The following is an 18,885-nucleotide window of genomic DNA, read 5'->3' as shown; positions in this document are numbered from 1 at the left end:
CCAAGTTCCGTCTTCTGAAGTTGGTTTCCTCACACCATACCTGTGACCGAAACTAACTGTGTTTTGTTTTTCTTCTTCCCATCTCAAGGAATTGTGGGAATGTGTTCTGCTCCAGTTGTTGTAATCAGAAGGTTCCAGTTCCCAGCCAGCAGCTCTTTGAACCCAGTCGAGTGTGCAAGTCTTGCTATAGCAGCCTTCATCCCACAAGCTCCAGCATTGACCTTGAACTGGATAAGCCCATTGCTGCCACTTCAAACTGAAGCTCAGTGACCTGGGGCGGGCAGAGTCCAAGCTGCTGTTCCTCTGACAGGCCCACACAGCCTGGACAGTCCGAGAGGCCCGTGCACTTTGGAATGGGGGCATGGAACCACCTGTGCAGTGACAGAAATTTGGGATGTACCACTGGATTGTAGATCGATTTTTCTTTCCTGTTGTTCCTCCTCCCTCCTTTTCCATCTTCTGCCTCCAAAAAAGAAAGAAGTCCCCTGGTTGTCTTAAATTTTTTTTTTTTTTTTTTTTTTTTTTTAAATGAAAGACCAGAGGTTGCCAGGCCCCCCTGTAAACTGTTGAGCCGCCTGTTGTCCTGTGATGCTGAAGGTTGGCTTGGTTCCTCAGGATGGGAGGAGGCTGGTCAGAGTCAGGAGTGGAGGCCCGAGATGAGTGAGTGGGGGGAAGCAAGCCAGGGCGGATGTTTGTGACCATTTCTCATGCTACTGCCACATCAGAGCTGATTGGAAAAAAACCTTTGCTGCTGAGGAGGCTGAAAGCATCTTCCCTCAGAGCACTGCCCTGAGTGCCATCTCTCTCTTGAGAGGAGCTGGGCCTGTCCGACCTCAGAGATAAATGGGATTGGCATTTGAGGGAGGGACACAGAGTAAATGGAACCCTTCCAGGCCCCCTTTCGGGGAAGGAAGGTGTTTGTTTCTCTGAAGCGAGTGAGAGGGACTGGGAATGGGGGTGGCATGTTCTCTCTTGCATGGGATTTTGTTTTTAACTTGACCCTGGATGGTCTAGGGCTCCCTTCACGGTCAGGAGTAGGCCTCCCTCGGCCAGGCTGTGTAGTACTTCCCACCCTCAGGCATAAGAGTACATACTGGCCAGAGTGCGGTGTCCTGCTGCTGTGGCCAAGGCCAAAGCCTGCCCTGAGCCCGGGCACACCTGAAAGCCCCTTCCAGGGCCTGGTCCCCCAAACAATCTCTCTTCCTTGACCAGCACAGGGAAATCCAGACTCAGGGTTCCAAAAATTCCCCATTCCCAAACCAAACAAATCATGGATCTCCCCCTTAAGGGGTAGAATCAGCCTTTTAGAGTGCAAGCCTCTGGAAAAGGGAGCATGTCCTATACAATCAGCCTTCCTCCTCCTTCCCTTCCCTTTTTGGGGCAGTGGGAAGGGCCCAGCGATCCCCCTGCCCTGCTCCTGTGCTGCTGGCCAGCAGTGAGGGGACACTTGGTGACTCTGCAGGGTTCTTTAGAAAATTTGTGACACAGCCCGTAGGAGATTTGGGGCACCTTTCCCAGTAAGTTTGGTGTGGTCCAAAAAAAAAAAGAGCCTTAAATCAAGAATATTTGTGGTAGAGTGAGTGTGGGGAAGGTTTGTGCTTTGTAATCTTGGCATCCATGTTTTGTGCCTGCCCTCCCTCTTGGGGAAGGGCCATGCTTGGCTCTGCTAAAAGCTGCTAACTGGTAATGGCGGATCGTGGTGAGCAGATGGGGATGAGGCCAGGGAACTCTCTGACCCTTTGGAAGCAATTCCCTGGCCAAGGCAAGTTGTGTCTCAGGAAGGTGGCTCCTGTGTGTGCCTGGGTGTGGTTATAAGGTAGCCCAGAGCCTCCCCTGGAGCTGTCAGTCCAGGCAAAGCCAAGAGCATCAGAATGAGTCTCTGACTTCCTAGTGGCTGCAGGTAGCTCAGAGTCTGACTTTAGTGAAACAGGGTGTAGTTCTTCTCCACACTCTGTATGGTCTGGCCGTGCAGGTGGGGAGAAGTCAGTCTTAATTAAAGATTGTGCAGTTCCTAGTGACAGGTGCCAAGAGGTTATGATACGGGTTTCTTGGGTCTGATGTATAGTGTGAATAAATGCTTGTAGCTCTTAGCCCTTTTCGATCAATGAAGCACTTTTTTATTAATATTTTTCTTTGTATGTAAAGGAGGAACCGTAACTCTCCGTAGCTGTACATATAACCCTTTTCTCCTAAAGAGGAGTCAGTCAGTGCTCCTATATTTTTCATTTTTTGTCAAAGCAGGAAGTAAATACTTTAGAACTGTTAAATATATAAATAAAGTGAATAAAGTTTAGTGTTCCGCATGGTAGCATTTGCTAACACATTCTAATTGTTTGCCTGTGGTTTATTCCCTCTTCCTCCCTTTTCCCTCTTACACAGCAGCAGTTCGAGGTGCTGCCGGGAAGCTGAACTTTGGCGAAGGGAACTACGGGTTTCTGTTCTACTCTGGACCTTGGCAAGCACGTGCCCCACAGTGCCCAAGCACTGGAACACCTTTCGTTCATGGTTTTGCCCCTCACCTCTCTCTAAAGCTAAAAAGGCAAAGCAATCAGGCATTTTAACAATCGCCGGCGGTGGGGGGGTGGTGTTCCTCATCCAAAGAACTGAGCATCAGTAGTAAATACAGTAAACTACCTCTGGCTTCTAGCCACGCACCCCCCCCCCCCGCCCCAGCAGCCGGTGCTCTGGCCCCTTAAGCCCACAGTGGCATATGCAGAGCTGGTTAAGCAGAGCCCTGCATGGGGAGATGTTGAGGCAGGAGTAGGTGTCCAGAAAGTGCTGCTTCCTGTGCTTGGATGAGAGCGAGTGGGTGGGCTGAGAGACCCTCGGAATAGAAGCTGACATGGGTGTGACTGGATCATGTGCCTGACTGGAGGTCATCCTCCCTCCACACCGAGCGCCCAACCTCTGCTCTGTAGACCTGCAGAACCAGCCAAGCAAGCAAGACCATAGTAATGGTCACTTCTTGACTAGTCTTGCTCTTCTCAGAGGTGGATTTTCTTTCCTGGCGTCACTCTGGGGCACCCTTCCATCGCATAGGTCTGCGGGAGAGCTACATCATGCGCTTCCTCCCTAGAGGTTTGTCCTGAGTAGTGCCCAGCATCTCTGGTGGGTTGGCCGGGCTCTAAAGAGTGACCTGCTCAGAGCCTCCCTAAGGGCCTCAACTCCAGGACAGGCTTTTCCAGGGTCGCTTTCTGGAAGCACTCTCTGCCTAGCTTGTGTAAAGTACCTGAAGAGCTGAGCTCAGGTGCATGTGCCATCCAGCAGGTGTTTGACAACGGCCTGTTCTTTGGGAGAAGGCGCCCCTTCACCTGCTAGCAGGGAGGCCAGACCACATTCAGACCAGTTTGTAAAAATGAGTGTGTTCCAGCCACCGTGTGTCGACACACTGCTCCTGTTCCTAAGGTCTGATGGTTTAGACCTTGGCCAGTTAAAACACTAGGAAAACCCAGCAAGGCTGGCTGGGGCCCACAGGTGGGGAGCTGCTGGGGGGAGGTGAAGATGAAAGCCAGAGTGCTGGTGAGACCTGCACAGTGTGAGGCTGAGGCCGGGAGCTGCTATGGGAGAGGTCTGTGTGCAGAGAACGGTGGTTGGCCAAGGGCCACACGAGCTTTCTTCAGGCCCCCACGAGGCGGCACTTGGTGTGAAGCAGTGAGGGACTAACAGTGAGCAGCCAGGATGTCCTCCTCATCTCTGAACTTTATCCTGGCGCTTTCTCAATATTTACCTTCTTTCTTTACTTTGGCCTTAATCCGAGTCTAAAAAATGAGAGGGCTGCCTTAATCCACTGGGATTTTTCTAGTGAGGAAGTACAGAAAATTTTTTGAGTTATTCTGCTAATATGCTCACTGTGGATTCCTATGTTAACAAAGCATATTCTAAGACTTAAAAAGGTGCTGTGGCAGATCTGAAGGAGAATGAAAAACATGGCGCTGGGAGATCTGTTAGACAATATTCAGCTATCGAATATATTGAAATGGGAATCAAGAATATACCCTAGAGTAAGATTACAGGCTCTTGAGACCGCCGATACACTTCGGGCTGCTGTGCGTGAAGCTAGGAGATTAGATTCCACGTTTGTTGAAGTTAACTCTAGCCCTGGCCTCTCCTCATCTCTTAGGGCTGATTTGAAGGTGCTCTTGCAGGATTTCATTTAGCGAGTGCCTGTTCAAGTGACCCATCCCCAAGGCTGCAGCTGCACCTGCCCAAGTGAGTTCACCGAGGAAAGGCTAACAGCACAGTTAAAAATGGACCCTAGGTCATGGAGCAGTGACTGATTCTCCATTCGGAGTTTGGAATAACATGGTAAGAATCCCAGCTATTTAATTTCTAGTCACGTTTTCTAAGAACATTTGTTTTAAGTCGAGGTTACGAGCCAGGTGTCTTCAAGGGCCGGCCTAGAATGTGTGAGAGGCTTCTGGCAGTAAGAGGTGACCCTCCTAAGCCTTTGCCTCTTAAAACACAAGGCCTGCTGTCCCTAGCAGGAAACCACATGGACCCTTCCTCTCCTGTGTGCAGCGCTCACCTGCTGCACAGTCTGCACAGGTACCAGCTGCCTCCCCTGCGGAACAGGCCTCTCCTGAGCAAGGCCCATGTTCAGAGACTTGAAGGAAAGGAGTCTCTCCCCACCCCCCACTCCCTATGGGAATCACAAGGTTTTTAAATGTGGCTATTGTATTTTATTTACCACTTCCTGTCTTTTCTTTCTACCCCAGTTGGGTCACCTTTTCTTATAGTGCTCCTAGCAGTTGCATTTCAATTGTATTTTCAAGTTGAAAGTTGTTTTACGTTGGCATTTAAAAATTGGCCTTTAGCTGCTTCCCTATTGGTTCATAAGGTTTTTTGTTTGTTTGTTTGTTTGTTTTTTTAATGCAAACCTAACCCGTGAGGCTTGGATGCTGTTTAAGAAACGCTGTGTGTTGCCACAGACAGTAGTGCTTGCCTATTGTAACACCGTTGTTTCTGCTGTAGCCTTAGTGACCATGTAAATGAAATAAACGTGTCCTCTTCACCCACAAACAGTTGTTCGGCCCCTGGATTCTGGTTGCCACCGTGGTTCTTTAGCAATGAGGTGACGAGCATACTAGGTGCTGGGATAAGTCAGTTCAGCTCCTTGGTTGGTCTGAGAGAGGCGGCTGAGCCCAGCGTTTGTGTGTCAGAGGCAGGGGACTTGAAATCCTGACATTAGACGTGGAAGGGATCTTAGATGATCTGGTTTCGTGGTTTTCATGCTATTTTGTGGGAAGGGAGCCACCACGCCCATTCAGTATTATACTTCTGAGTAAGATACGATTTGAAGAAAGGTTTTGGTGCTTAAAATAAAAGTCTGAAAATGATTTGATTTTATCCAAACTCCTCTGTTTTTTTGGTGAGGGAAACAGCCTCAGGGAGCCACAAAGTCTTACCCAAGATTGTCAGTGAATTAACAGCAAAATCTGAGTAAGAAACTTTCTCTCCCAACTCCACCACCTGCCAGTGCTCCTGGTCTTCCAGAAGACAGCCTTAGATAAGTGGCTACTAACCTGCCTCCGACCTAGAAATCTTAGAGAAGAGCTTAGTAAATGCTACCAAAAGGCTTAAAGAATGAGCCCTCCTCTCCCTCCCAATCCAAATCAAAAGGTTTTGATACGATAATCACTGTCTTTAACCTTTCAAATATGTGTTATTAGCATGAATTGTCTAAGTTGAAGTAATAACACTGTCTTAAATCAGTAGGACTGGAGGGGGAGCATTTTTACTACTGCAAATGGGTTAGTTGTGAATGGTCTCTGCCTCCAATTTATTTCTGAATTTGTTTGCTATAGAGAGAAAAATCATATAATAGGTGAGCGGCTGCAAATGGTAACAGTCACAGCTTGTCTGCAATCTCTGGTTATTGACAAAAGTGAAGTAGATGCTTGGAAAAAAGGATTAATAGAAGTTAATAGAAGAATATTCAATACCTGCTTTCAATCCTTATCCTCTCTATATCAGTAAGAAACACAGAAAGGTTATAAATAAGCCCTCAAATTACAATGAGAGCCACTAGCGCTGAGCAGCAGCTGGGCCTTGGCGATCCACCACCAGGCTAGGGCCCTCAGTCTCAGCCCCCAGGCCTACTCAGGCGTGGCTGTGGAGGCCTCACAGTGACGTCTCAGGCAGTTTAAATTCATGTGTGCACATAAGCGACGATTTTTACCATCTCAGCTATTTGAAGTGTTTGTGGAGAACCCCTGAAGCGCTGCCACAAAAGCCAGTTTCAAAACCACTACTTTGGTGGAGAGAACCTGAGTTTCTGAGCCCACAGACCTGGGTTTGGAATCCCAGCCCTGCAGCACCAGCTGAGCACCCTTGTGGGCGGGTGGGGAACTGAGCCATTTCCTCGTCTAGAACACAGCACTTTGCCAGAAGAGCCGGTTGAAGGTGGTTGCTTAGTAAATGTTCCCCTCCCCACTGTTCATGGGATGAGCTGGCATTTCTATCTCTGGCTGCTGGCAGACACTCTGAATGTCTGGCAGACATTCTGCTGCACCATGTATTGAGACTAGGAGACAGCCGGCCCCACCCTGGGGCTTCCACCTTATGGAGGTAAAATTCTGACCTTGAAGCATTCTGATCTGACATTTGCAATTTATTGTAAAACTATCACTACTCAAAGACTTTAAAGTTCATACATGTATTTTATTAAAGGATTAAAATGTTCTCATGGATGCAGGTGCACTGATGCTTTAAAATGGTGTGAAAGCAATGGAAGGGGGCCCAAGAGAAAGAAACCGCTTGTTGGGGTTGAGGGGGCACCTAAGAACTCCTGAGCCCTGTGGAGACTGACATGGCCTCACTTTGCTGAGGTTCCTGACTAAAGACGGAGACCAGCTGTCCAGGCTGAGGAGCAGGGGAGGCAGAAGCAGGTGGCCCTTAACCTCTGCAGTGCAGATCTCTGAGGCAGAGGCCCAGGCCCAGGCCCAGGCCGTGTGCGCTATCTAGCAAGAAAACCTCCGTGAGGACCCTAGAGCCCAAGGTTGGAAAATGAAGCAAAAGACCTTGCATTCATATGATCCCCACCCCTCCACCTCTTGTGCCAAAGGAGCCCAAGCTAGCTGAACGTATTTAAGGCTCTGTCACCCAACTTAAACCAGATTAGTGTTCACTGTAAACGGTTGCCCTACCACACCTTGCCATGTGGAAGGTCAGGCCCTAGACTGGTGGTTCATTCAAGTCGCCGTGAAGGTGCTAGCACACCAGCTAGCACACCCTCTTCGCTGGGGCAGCTCCCACTCTTACTGTCAACTCTTGGGACATGACCTCTGTGCTCTGGCAGTTCCGGCGCAATGCTTTCATCTGAATGATAAACCAGGTGCTGCCTCAGAGGCTCCACTTGCCCCACCTGACACTGTGCTCATATGTCCCTGAGAACTAGCCATGTGCTCCAGCCCCTGCCCCAGAGCATTCCTTCTCAAAGTACACTTCACCACAAGGCAACCCCCGGCTGGCGCTCACACCTCTGCAAACAGCCTACAGCGCCGGGCCTTGCTTTCTGTCCTCTCCTCGGTCTGGGGGACCTAAACAGTCCATGCCCGGAGCTGGCATGAACACTAGTGCCACTCTGCCCTTCCTCCTCCGCTCCCAAGTAAGAAGTTAACCTCTTTGCAGATTAGTTCCCTGGGACTGGGAAACGCTCCGCCATACAGTCTGGTTATGAAGCTTAGTCTTAAGTTCTGAACCTTACCAGGCAGGAATAAACCAGAGCACCCAGCGCCACCTCACACAGCTTCCGTCTGCTACTCGGGGGGAGGCCAGAGGAGTGGCAGCAGGGGCGTCTGCCTCTCCTTAACCGATCACCCTTGCCTCTCTCACGACCTCCACTCAGCCCTACCCTGCAGAGCACTCCAGGCTTTTAGAGAACACTGCCAATGCCTGAAAAGCCCAGACAGAGCTGAGGACAAGGGCCTGGCTATCTGGGATCACCTAGTCACTCCTCCTTGCTGGCCCCTCACTGCAGGTCTTTGCTTTCAACAGCTCTGGATATACCAGGACTCATTCACTTAACAAGTAATTGAGGGCTGTGGGTCGGCACAGGCTTCACTGGTGACTCATGCACACATAACCGCCCCCATCACCCTAAGAGGTGGTGACATGGCATTTCTGTCTTGACGCTGTTTGCCCTAGGAGTGTGCTGTTAGGGGAGATGGGGCAGATCAAAGTTAAGTTAAAAGGTTTTCATTATCCAAAAAGAACTGAGACTTGAAAAAGCCTCTGAGTCAACCTACTTAAAATGGAGACTAGAGTTACATATAATGAACAGTGGAAAAGGTTTGACTGGAACTTCCTGGAAAACGAAACTACTACTAAAACTAGTAGCTCTCAAAGTGCAACTGCAACTATGGGCTAGTTCTTAGAACAAAATTATTTTATGTGTATTTCCCTCCTAAAATTACATGATTGCACAACAGGACACCATTTCTGTGGGGCAGTCATTTTTGCAAAAGTTAGGGGCTTCCTCAGTTTCTCTGGAAGTCTCTCTTATTCCATTACTCAAATTGCCCCCCTGAAGCACCTCTCTGGTTCCACGAAGCTCTTCATTTCTTAATGGACCTGACCCTCAGCTCCTTATTTGCGTGACTGCAGTCATTTGAGCAGTTTCCCACCAATACTCTGTGACTTTATGACATTCTACATTTTAAAACTTAAATTGTACTCTGGCACCATTTCACTGTACCGTCAATGTCAGAAATTTACAACATCTCACAATCTTAAGTATGAGATGGGAGAGACAGGCTGCAGTGCGGGGAGGGTGGTAAGCAGGGAGATGCTTAAAAAGAGACAACAGGCCCCAAATGCAGTCAGCTGTGCAAAGCCCCACGTCCGCACATCCTGAACTGCACCTTCAGCTCCCCAGGCAGAACCTTTAACCAGTCGTCATGGAATTACCTAGTCAGTACTGGTGAGAGACTCCACTTGATGTAGCCCCCTCTGATCCTGGGAGAAAGGCCATCTTTGGAAACAATGCATTCCTTACTAACCATTCCCCTTTCCCACCCCATTTTTGCTCTTAAGAACCCTGCATTTTGTACAGCCCTTCAGAGCGCCTTTCTGCTGCTGGATGGTCCTATGTAAATTCATGACCTGCCCAAATAAGGAGTCACTGAATCAAAGCCAATGTGATCTCTGAAGTTACTCAGCTGAATTTTTATTGTTTAACAATGTCTAAGTGGAAAGTAATTTTTTATATGCTCAGTTGTTTGGAGAATACTTTTCACGTGTTCTGACTTTAGTTTTCCTCTACAACTCTGGAGGCCTACTTAGATACGGCTTAAAGGAAGAAGAAAGGGGCGCCTGGGTGGCTCAGTGCGTTAAGCCTCTGCCTTCAGCTCAGGTCATGATCTAAGGGTCCTGGGATCGAGCCCCACATCGGGCTCTCTGCTCAGCGGGGAGCCTGCTTCCTCCCTCTCTCTCTGCCTGTCTGTCTCTCTCTGCCTACTTGTGATCTCTGTCTGTCAAATAAATAAATAGAAAATATAAAAAAAAAAAAAAAAAAAAGGAAGAAGAAAGCCCATGAGCCCATCTGACCAGAGAGCCTGCCCTGAAGGGGCAGCAGTGATGTCAACTGATGGCAATACTAGATCAGCATGAGCCGAGGCAGGAGGGCAGGTTTGGGGAACTGAGTTGGAGCGTACGGTTTAGCAAATGAGGAAGTACTTGTTAAAAGAGGCCAAGGAAGTCTATTTTCGGTTAAACACTGGTCTCAATTCTTTAACTATTTGGGGTTTCTGAACAGAGAACTGAAAAAGATGATATAAGATTTATTATGGGTCAGACACTGTTTAACTACTTGAATTAACACACTTAATTCTATCAACCTGGTAGGTCAGTACTACTCTATCCTCATTTGAAAATAAGGCAGTGGAGGGGTGCCTGGGTGGCTCAGTCAGTTGGGCATCTATCTGCCTTTGGCTCAGGTCATGATCCCAGGGTCCTTGGGTTGAGCCCCCCGTCAGGCCCCCTGCTCAGCGGGAGTTTGCTTTTTCCTCTCCCTCTGCCTCTCCTCCCAGCTCGTGCTCTGTCTCTCAAATAAAAAAGAAAAGAAAATTTGACAACAGAGCCTGCACTGCTGTTAAGGCCCTGGCCCAAGGTTACACAGCAAATAAGCAGCAGAAACATGGTTTGAGTTCCGGCTTTCTGTCCCTAGAGACCACACTCTTACCCAGCTTCTCCTTGGTCAGAGCCAGATGGGAGTGGGTGCCAGGAGGATGAAGGAGTGGGAAGAACAATAAGAGGCCACGTGCAGGATAAAAGGCCTAAATCAGAGCAGAGAAGGCACGGGAGCAATTCCAAAGGGACCCTTGAAGTACTAGCGCTATTGCACTGAATTTACACAGGACTATTCATTTCCAAAATACAGAACCGCATTACATTCCACACAAAGTAGTCCATGTTGCAAGAAGGAATTAGCTACTATTTAAAATGTACTAAATTTCTTAGGAGGAGCTCCCTCACTCAACTGTAAGCCTTCGACCTCTCGCACAGAGACAAATCTGTTGGCAGCAGACACCAACTCCATGAAGGGTCAAGACAGCTCTCAGCCTGAAGAAGACACGGTCTGGTGTTGATGTGTGCGGAGCCCTGGGTGGCCCAGACCCAGAGACTGTGGTACTTGTGTCCTAGCCCTCTTAACTGCTTATTTAGGGTGTGGTCTTGACCACTGTACTCTGCTTTAATTTCTCACTTATGGGGATGTTTGTCCAATCAACCCACAAGGTGTTGTTCCATGAGGAAACACCATGTTTTACAGCCTAGTGGCTCTGCAGGTGACAATGAATGCCTACTCTGACGGACTCACCACACCTTACCAGCTTTCCAGTGTAGTCCAAAGTGGGAGGTGGCAGGTATCCTTGTCTTCCATGCTCGAAGGCAATAGCATGTCTACTCTGCTAAACCAGAGAGAAGAGAGAAATAGATCAGGTCTTTCCAGGGGTGGTGGAGACTCCTGGCCATCTCCAACCAGGAGGTTCCCAACATGAAATACTTCATATTCAGCAACTACAGTCTGACTCTTGATTTTGCCTCAGGTCATGATCTCAGGGTCTTGAGATCAAGTCCCACATTGGGCTCTGTGCTCAGAGAAGAGTCTGCTGGAGGTTCTCTCTCTCCCTCTGCATGCTGCCACTAAATAAAATCTTAAAAAAAAATAAAATTCTTTTTTCTTTTGGCCATTCAGCTTGGATGACATCTACTACCCTGTCTTCCAGATTGTTGATGCATTCTTCTGCACTATCTAATCTGCTGTGGATTCCCCTCTAGTGGATCTGTCTAGCATCAGGCCAGCTAGACAGAGGGACGGAAAGAAAAGTGGTGCCTGCCAGTGCTTCCATTCTCAGAGAAAGCCCCTACAGATCGTTGCCCCTTTAGCACATGCCCTCACCCTAAAATTAATTAGTCATAGAGCATAAGACTCTTGATCTGAGGGTTGTGAGTTGGAGCCCCATGTATGGTATAGAGTTTACTTAAAAAATCTCTTTTTAAAAAATATTTGAGCATGAGCAGGGGGGAGAGGCCAAGGGAGAGAAGAAGCAAGCTCCCCACTAAGCAGGGAGCCTGACTTGGGGCTTGATCCCAGGGCCCCAGGATAATGACCTGAGCCCAAGGCAGATGCTTAACCAACTGAGCCACTTAGGTGACCCTAAAATAAACAATTAAAATAAATAAATTAGTCAATAAATCTCCTTCCCACATGACATAGGCACTTTTCAAACTGCTGCCTCTGTGCTGAGTCTCAGGGCAAGTGAGCTTGTACATGGACCCTTTAAAAGTGGACTCATAGTTTCCCACAGCCCTCCAGTTCTCGTGATCAGCCCTGCTAATTTTCAGAGCTCCTGAAGTTACACGCCACTGATTTTTTTAAAGCTAGATGTTATGAGGGCTCCTCTTCCCAGTGCAGATCTCCATAGCTCGAGGTGCCTGATGAGGGGGCAGGGTTTGAACCCCTCACTTCTGAGGGACGATCTCTGTGCCTGTGATATCCCTCCCACTAGTGAATCACTGTACCAGAGTTATGGGTCCCAACCAGAACATGCCTTTGCCCCTCCTACTCTTCTCCATGTGGCTTTCCTTCTATCTTTAGCTGTGGAAGAGCTGTTCTGCTAGTCTTCAGAACATTCTCAGTGGAGTTGCTACGTATGCAGGTGCAGCCTCGGTATGTCCATGGGAGCAGGTAAGCTCAGGATCCCCCGCTATCTTGATCCACTCCCTAGGCTGATTTCTTATGGAAGGGATCTGCTACGATGAATCACCCCCAGTGCCCCAGGTTTAACTTAAAGCTGGTGGGATACTCTTGGCCTCCTGTTTACGTAATGTGGCCATCTACCTTACTTAATTAGTTGAGAACATTACAGGGACCCCAAGCCCGGGAACCTTTGATTATGTATAAGGATACTAGTCAAATAACAAAAAAGGAGTTTCTACCCCTTGTCAGGCATCTCATTAGGCAGAAGAAAACAGGATCCTTGTCCTGATGGAAAGGAGAGTTGAGAGAAGACAGATAAGTGTGATGAACGTTGCAGAGGAGTCTGCATTGCTGGGAACCTGCACTGAGCCTGTGGCAAGTCAAGAGAGGGGGACCTAAGGAAGTAATGTTTAAAGTGAGGCCTGAAGGATGAGGGAAAGAGAAGGAAGATGCTGATTCATCGAGTACATACTGTGTGCTAAGCCACTGGCATCATTTCATTTAGTCCTGACAATGACCCTTTAAGATAGGTATATTGTCCCCATTTTTCAGATGAGGAAACCGAGGCTCAAAAAGCTGAAGAGCCCCATTCAAGTCACCTAGTTAACAGGTGGCAGAATGAGGACTTAAACTCAAGTCAGCATGATTTAAAAGCCAATCTAATTAGGGGCGCCTGGGTGGCTCAGTGAGTAAAAGCCTCTGCCTTCGGCTCAGGTCATGATCCCAGGGTCCTGGGATAGAGCCCCGCATCGGGCTCTCTGCTCAGCGGGGAGCCTGCTTCCTCCTCTCTCTCTGCCTGCCTCTCTGCCTACGTGTAATCTCTCTCTGTCAAATAAATAAAATCTTAAAAAAAAAAAAAAGCCAACCTAATTAAAGGCTGTTGTCATAGTCATGGCCAGAAAAGATGAGGGCATCAGGATATGGAGAGAAGTGGATGTGTGGGCTCAGGAGGTACAAGTGCAAGTAGAACTAATGGGACTTAGTACGTGGTACTGAGATAAAGGAGGAGGAATCAAAGATGACTCCTGGTTTTTTTTTTTTTTTTTTAAAGATTTTATTTATTTACTTAAGAAGAAAGAGAGCATAAGAGGGGAGAAGGTCAGAGAGAGAAGCAGACTCCCCGCTGAGCCAGGAGCCTGATGCGGGACTCGATCCTGGACTCCAGGATCATGACCTGAGCTGAAGACAGTTGCTCAACCAACTGAACCATCCAGGCGCCCCTCCTGGTCTCTGTCTTATCAACTGGGTGAATAGTGACCCACCCAGATGACCTACCAAGATGGAGAAAAGGGAGAAGCAAGTGTAAGGGAAAGAATCATTCACTTAAATTTGATACATTCTACTTCAGTTAAAAAAATTGGCTGATTAAACAAAAACCAAACAGGGAGAGTTCCATGCCTAGAAACTCCACCTCTTCATGCCTCCTCAATCCCTGTGTTTTCTATACCCTTTCATCACCCCTTCCTTCTGATGTCCTAAGGCACCCTGATTCTTTTCTGATCCTTGGTCCCTCTGATATCCAAACCCCAAGCAGAACATGACCAAGGACTGCTGAGAGAATGCTGTCCTTGGCCATACCATTCACTCTCACCGAAGTGGCCCTATGGCTGCCACGTGCTTTCCCCGATCTTTCCTGACTGACACTTCCTTCTCTACTGAGGCTACTGAGTTCCTTCAGGCCAAAGCCCCTTCATCATCCTAGCGCTCAAATCATTCTGTGTGAGCAGCCTCTGCCTCCCCACGCTCAGAAGGGCCCTGCCCCTGCTTTAATGGTCTTCTATTGCAGGCTTGAAATTCCTACTGTATTTAATGAGGGGCCCACATCTTTACTTAGCACTAGGTCCCACAGATTATGTAGCTGGTCCTATCTGTATACTTGCATCATAATGATGGGGGACCTGGAGCGGCATTCTTTCCCATCTCTGGGAATGAGCCTCATTTCCAACTACGAAGACCCACTGCTTTGGAGATAAAGCCAAAAAAAAAAAAAAAAAAGTTCATTTTCTTTGTTTCTATGAAATACAGTTTTATGTTTCTTCCTGGGTAATAACTTAGGAGAGAACCTTGGGACTAAAATGCAGAAATAACAAATTATGGGCTATTAAGTGTGGTTAATTAGTTCTTTATAGCTTAGGCAGAGACATGGCTGACTTCCTCTGGCATACTCAGTGATAGGTAGGGACACAGGCCTGCTTAAATACAACTTAGGGTCCCTCAGGAGGTAGAGGGAAGAGCAACTGAGTAATCCCAGCCTGGCTTTTGAAGCTCAAATCTCCACCAAGGCCTCCCCACCAGTGAGAGTATGTTCTCTTGCAAGCCTAATCACTCAGTGATCAGGGACCCTTTACCTGAGAGCTCCTCGGCTCTCTGAGCGTGGAGGTGGTCTGTGTGATGTCTCGGCATCATGCAGTAGCCTCTGGGTTGTAACTCATATTTCTGCCCCAGAAGTCTCCAAGTCGGCTCCATTTGCCACTCTGGCTCCAAACAGCCGCAAATCCTTGCTTACTTCAGTAAACACCTATTTTTTAAAAAACTGAACCAAAAAAATGTTGCTTAGATTCCTTGCTCAACAGGATGCAGAAATGCTCTGCTGCCTATGATCACAGCCCTTTGCATCCTGATGAGCTAATGTGTAAAGCACTATGACCTCTGAGTGGCAACTCTTCCAGTTCACTTACGGCAGTAATATTGAAGACCCAATAGGCACAACTCACAGAAAATATAATCTGCCCCCAAATTCCTTGTTCCATAGCCAGTATCAATTCAAACTGGTTGTCAAAGGCTTTCAGAATGTACTAGGTCATCCCACTGATTCCCCACTGAACTGATCATGTAACTGCCACTCTGCTCAGGAAGCTTAGCCTACTTCCTTGGTTCACAAAAAGCCTGAATTCCTTCGTCTGGTATCCGCATGCGCCCCATTCTGACATCAGCTGGGCTTTCCAGCTCTATCGCCCCAGAGCCTGCATCCCAGCCACACCAAACTAGTCTTTACTCCACGTACTTTCTCCCTTTTATTCTATCTCTTCTCCCTCAACTTTTACGTTCCTATTCATTGAGTGCCTAACCTTGCTAGGTCTGGGGAATACAACAGGAAGAAAGCAGGCCCAGTCCCTAGGTCTAGTGAATCCATAATTACACAAACCTTCATGGCAAAATGTAAGAAGGGCTATGGGGGAAATGAAAGGAGGCTCTGAGTGCCCACATCAGGGGTTTGGTCTAGTCTGGGCATCAGGAAAGCTTACTTGAGGAGTGTGATTTTTAATTTTTTAAAAGATTTATTAGAGCGTGTGCAAACGCCTGCACACATGCGAACGGGGGGAGGAGCAGAGGGAAAGAGACTCTACACTGAGCGTGGAGGCCAACACTGGGCTCCCTCAACCCTGAGATCAAGATGTGAGTTGAGATCGAGAGTCAGAGGCTTAACCAACTGAGCCATCCAGGCATCCCTTGAGGAGTGTGATTTCTGAGACCAGAAACAGAGGTGGTAAGGCACCAACTAGCAGCCAGGGCAGGCTACTAGGAGGGCATGTTCGGGCCAGACTAGCATGGGAGGAGTCCTGGAAGCAAGGCCATTTTGAGGGAAGCACCAGAGAGGCTGGAGTGCAGAAGGCAAGAGGAGATGTGAGTTCAGGTTAGGATAAGCTGAGTCTGAACTCAAAGTATGTGGTCGTCATCCCTAGAGCCAGGGGAGATCTTTAAAGGATTTTCAGTAGTAATATCAGGGTCTGTGTTTTTTTAAGGAGGCTCTGTGCCCAATGTGGGGGCTTGAACTTTCAATCCTGATATCAAGAGTTGCATGCTCTCCCGACTAAGCCAGCCAGGTGCCTCATCAGAGTTGTTTTTAAGAGGCTTCTGGAAAGGGTGCAGGGCACTTGCAGGGGCAATCAGATGAGAAGGGAGAAGCAGTGCAATAAAGTGTATGGGGGGGCGTTTGGGTGGCTCAGTAAATTAAACATCTGCCTTTGGCTCAGGTCATGATCCCAGGGTCCTGGGATCGAGTCCCATGTTGGGCTGTCTGTCCAGCGGGGGCCTGCTTGCTTCTCCCTCTTCCTGCCACTCCCTTGCTTGTACTCTGTGTGTCAAATAAATGAATAAAATCTTAAAAAACAAAACCCAAAAACTTAAAAAGATTTTAAAAAAAGAGAGAAGTGTTTGGGTTGTAGAGAGGGGATAAGCCAGATCTCCATCTTGCACAGTGGGAAGGACAGCGGTGTCATCTAGTGAGGCTCTATGTGTCCTGGGGAAGTCTGGGGGCTTGTTCTGAAGAAGGCTCTCTGGGTGTTGTGCCAAGAGGGATGTCTGGGGTGGAGAGCAATGTGTGCCATTTGAGGCAGAGTGATGGAACTGGAACAGACAGACAGAACAGGAGGCCAAGGACTAACCTAAAGACCAGGGAGAAAAAATGGAGTTGGCAAAGAGGATCAAAGAGGAAAGAATGAAGTTATGGTGCCAAAAAAACAGGGAAGAGAGTATGTCAGAAAGCACCAGCCACAAAGTGCAAGTGGGCCCCTCAAAGAAAAGGGGAAAAGAATGGCATAAAGAAAGAAGAGTAAATCTTAAGTCCAGAAGGCAGAGCACAGGGAGGCCGTGGAGCTGGAGCTTCAGGTGCAGGTGGGACAGGATGGAGTGGAGGGAGAAGTGGCAGGGGAGACCTGGAGGTCAGTGAAGCTAGATCAAGAGGGTCCTCAGTAAGAGTTTGGCCCTGATTCTCAGGGTCAGCAGAGTTTGATTTGTTAGTTTGATTTGGTTTGTCTTTTTAATTAGAAACAAAGTGCAGGCTCCTTGTAAATAAATTAAGAACCACCCTCCACCAAAACAAACTCTGTAGCACCAAAGAAATGTATGTCAATAACCGGAAGTTCCTTCTGCTAAATCCCACTCCTCAGCTAGCATGTCAGTGTTATCATCCCAGTCTCTCTGCCATTCACAGACGTCTTAGTTTTATGAAGACAGGATCATGCTACATGTAATTTTTCCAACTTCCCTTATGCAATCAGCAGTAATCGTGGGTTTCCCCCTGGTCTGACTGGCTACATAGTGCTCCATAGCCGGGATATACCTGTGCTTACTATGGCTGTGTAACTAATCGCCACTCAATTAGCAGGTTAAACGATACAAAGCTGTTACCTCACGGTTTTTGTGTTCAGGAGTCTCGCACAGTGTGGCTGCTCCTCTGCTCAGGGTCTCCCAGGGCTGCCCCCCCCCCCCCCATCTGAGACTTGGGGTCCTCTTCCAACCTCTTTCAAACTGTGGCAGAATCCACTTCCTTGCAGCTTCAGGACTGAAGTTCGCTTCCTTGCTGGCGGTCGACTGGGGCCGCTCAGCTCCTAGAGGTTTCCTTCATTCCTTACCAGGTGATTCCCTCCATCTTCAAAGCCAGTAACAAATATACCTCAAGCTTCACACTTCTTCTAGGACGAGCTGAATCCTTTTGAGGAGTCACCTGCTTAGGTCAGGGCCCCTCAGGATAACCTCTCTTTCGGAAGGTCAGCTGTGCCATCTGACAACCTAATCAGGGGAATAGAATCCATCCCACTCCAAGTCTCACCCACGCTCAAGGCCAGGGTCACTGCAGCTTCACCTTAGAATTCTGCCAGGCACAATACCATACAATCGCCTTCCGATATAGGGACAGGTAAATTGTTCCCCACGTTTTGCTTTCTACAAATAACTACGATTAGTAGTTTTTACATATATTTTGTATGCTTTGTAAATATTTTTGTTGGGTTTTAAAAAGTGGCATTTCTGGGTTGAGCATATAATCACAGTATAATTTTTAAAAATATACATAGATTGGGGCACCTGGGTGGCTCAGTGGGTTAAAGCCTCTGCCTTCAGCTCAGGTCATGATCCCAGGGTCCTGGGATTAAGCCCCGTATCGGGCTCTCTGCTCAGTGGGGAGCCTGCTTCCTCCTCTCGCTCTCTCTCTGCCTGCCTCTCCGCCTACTTGTGATCTCTCTCTCTCTGTCAAATAAATAAAAATCTTAAAAAATATATATATACATAGATTTATATAAAAGAAATAAGCATCTCTTTAGGATCTACTTGGCTTTTCTTAGACTTTCCTTACTTTTTTTTTTTTTTTAAGATTTATTTAACAGAGAGTGATACAGTGAGAGAAGAAATACAGGTGGGTGGGGAGGAGTGGGAGAGGGAGAACCAGGCTTCCCACTATGCAGGGAGCCTGACGTGGGGCTCCATTCCAGGACCCTGGGATCATGACCTGAGCTGAAGGCAGATGCCCAACAACTGAGCCACCCATCTCCCCAGACTTTCCTTATTTTTGATGACTGACAGTTTTGAGGTCCTAGTCAGGTATTTTGTAGAATACCCCTTAATTAGCATTTGATGTTTTTCTCATGCTTAGACTAGGGTTTTTAGGAGAAAGAATATAGAAATAAAGTGTCATTCTCATCACAGCCACTGAAGGGTACATACTATCAACATGTCCCTGTTCATGTTGGCCTGGATCACCTGGTTGAGGTCGTGTTTGTCAGATTTCGCCACTGCAAAATGACTCTTTCCCCCCTCCTTTCCATACTTTCAATGTTGGAAGGAAATCACTATGTGAAGCCCACACCTACAGAGCAGGAAGTCATGGTCTGGTCTATCCCACTGAGAGCACAGTATCTACATTAATCATGTAGAGTTCTACGCAGGGGATTTGTCTGTTCTCCTCTTTT

General features: G+C 47.8%; 1 protein-coding gene and 1 long non-coding RNA gene across 13 annotated transcripts in view; one reads left to right on the top strand and one right to left on the bottom strand.

The window, feature by feature from the left end:
* Window positions 1-5,346, top strand: part of MTMR3 (myotubularin related protein 3) — a 147,798-nt gene extending 142,452 nt beyond the window's left edge. For all 12 annotated transcript variants that reach the window (XM_047698361.1, XM_047698370.1, XM_047698369.1 and 9 more), the window contains one exon: window positions 89-5,346. In XM_047698361.1, coding sequence (XP_047554317.1) covers window positions 89-260 — 172 coding nt within the window. In that variant the 3' untranslated portion in view covers window positions 261-5,346. The remainder of the gene's footprint in view (window positions 1-88) is intronic.
* The window catches only part of LOC125082596 (uncharacterized), a 41,883-nt gene extending 23,902 nt beyond the window's left edge, over window positions 1-17,981 (bottom strand). Inside the window, exons 1-3 of the long non-coding RNA XR_007122021.1 lie at window positions 17,330-17,981; window positions 14,548-14,732; window positions 10,827-10,904 (exon numbers count right to left, since the gene is read on the bottom strand). This is a non-coding gene — a long non-coding RNA (uncharacterized LOC125082596). The remainder of the gene's footprint in view (window positions 1-10,826; window positions 10,905-14,547; window positions 14,733-17,329) is intronic.
* Window positions 17,982-18,885: the final 904 nt, after the last annotated feature.

Source organism: Lutra lutra, chromosome 12 (genome assembly GCF_902655055.1).
Source record: "Lutra lutra chromosome 12, mLutLut1.2, whole genome shotgun sequence".
Lineage (NCBI taxonomy): Eukaryota > Metazoa > Chordata > Mammalia > Carnivora > Mustelidae > Lutra > Lutra lutra.
The sequence above is the reverse complement of the archived record's forward strand: the minus strand, read 5'-3'. Positions and strand labels throughout refer to the sequence as shown.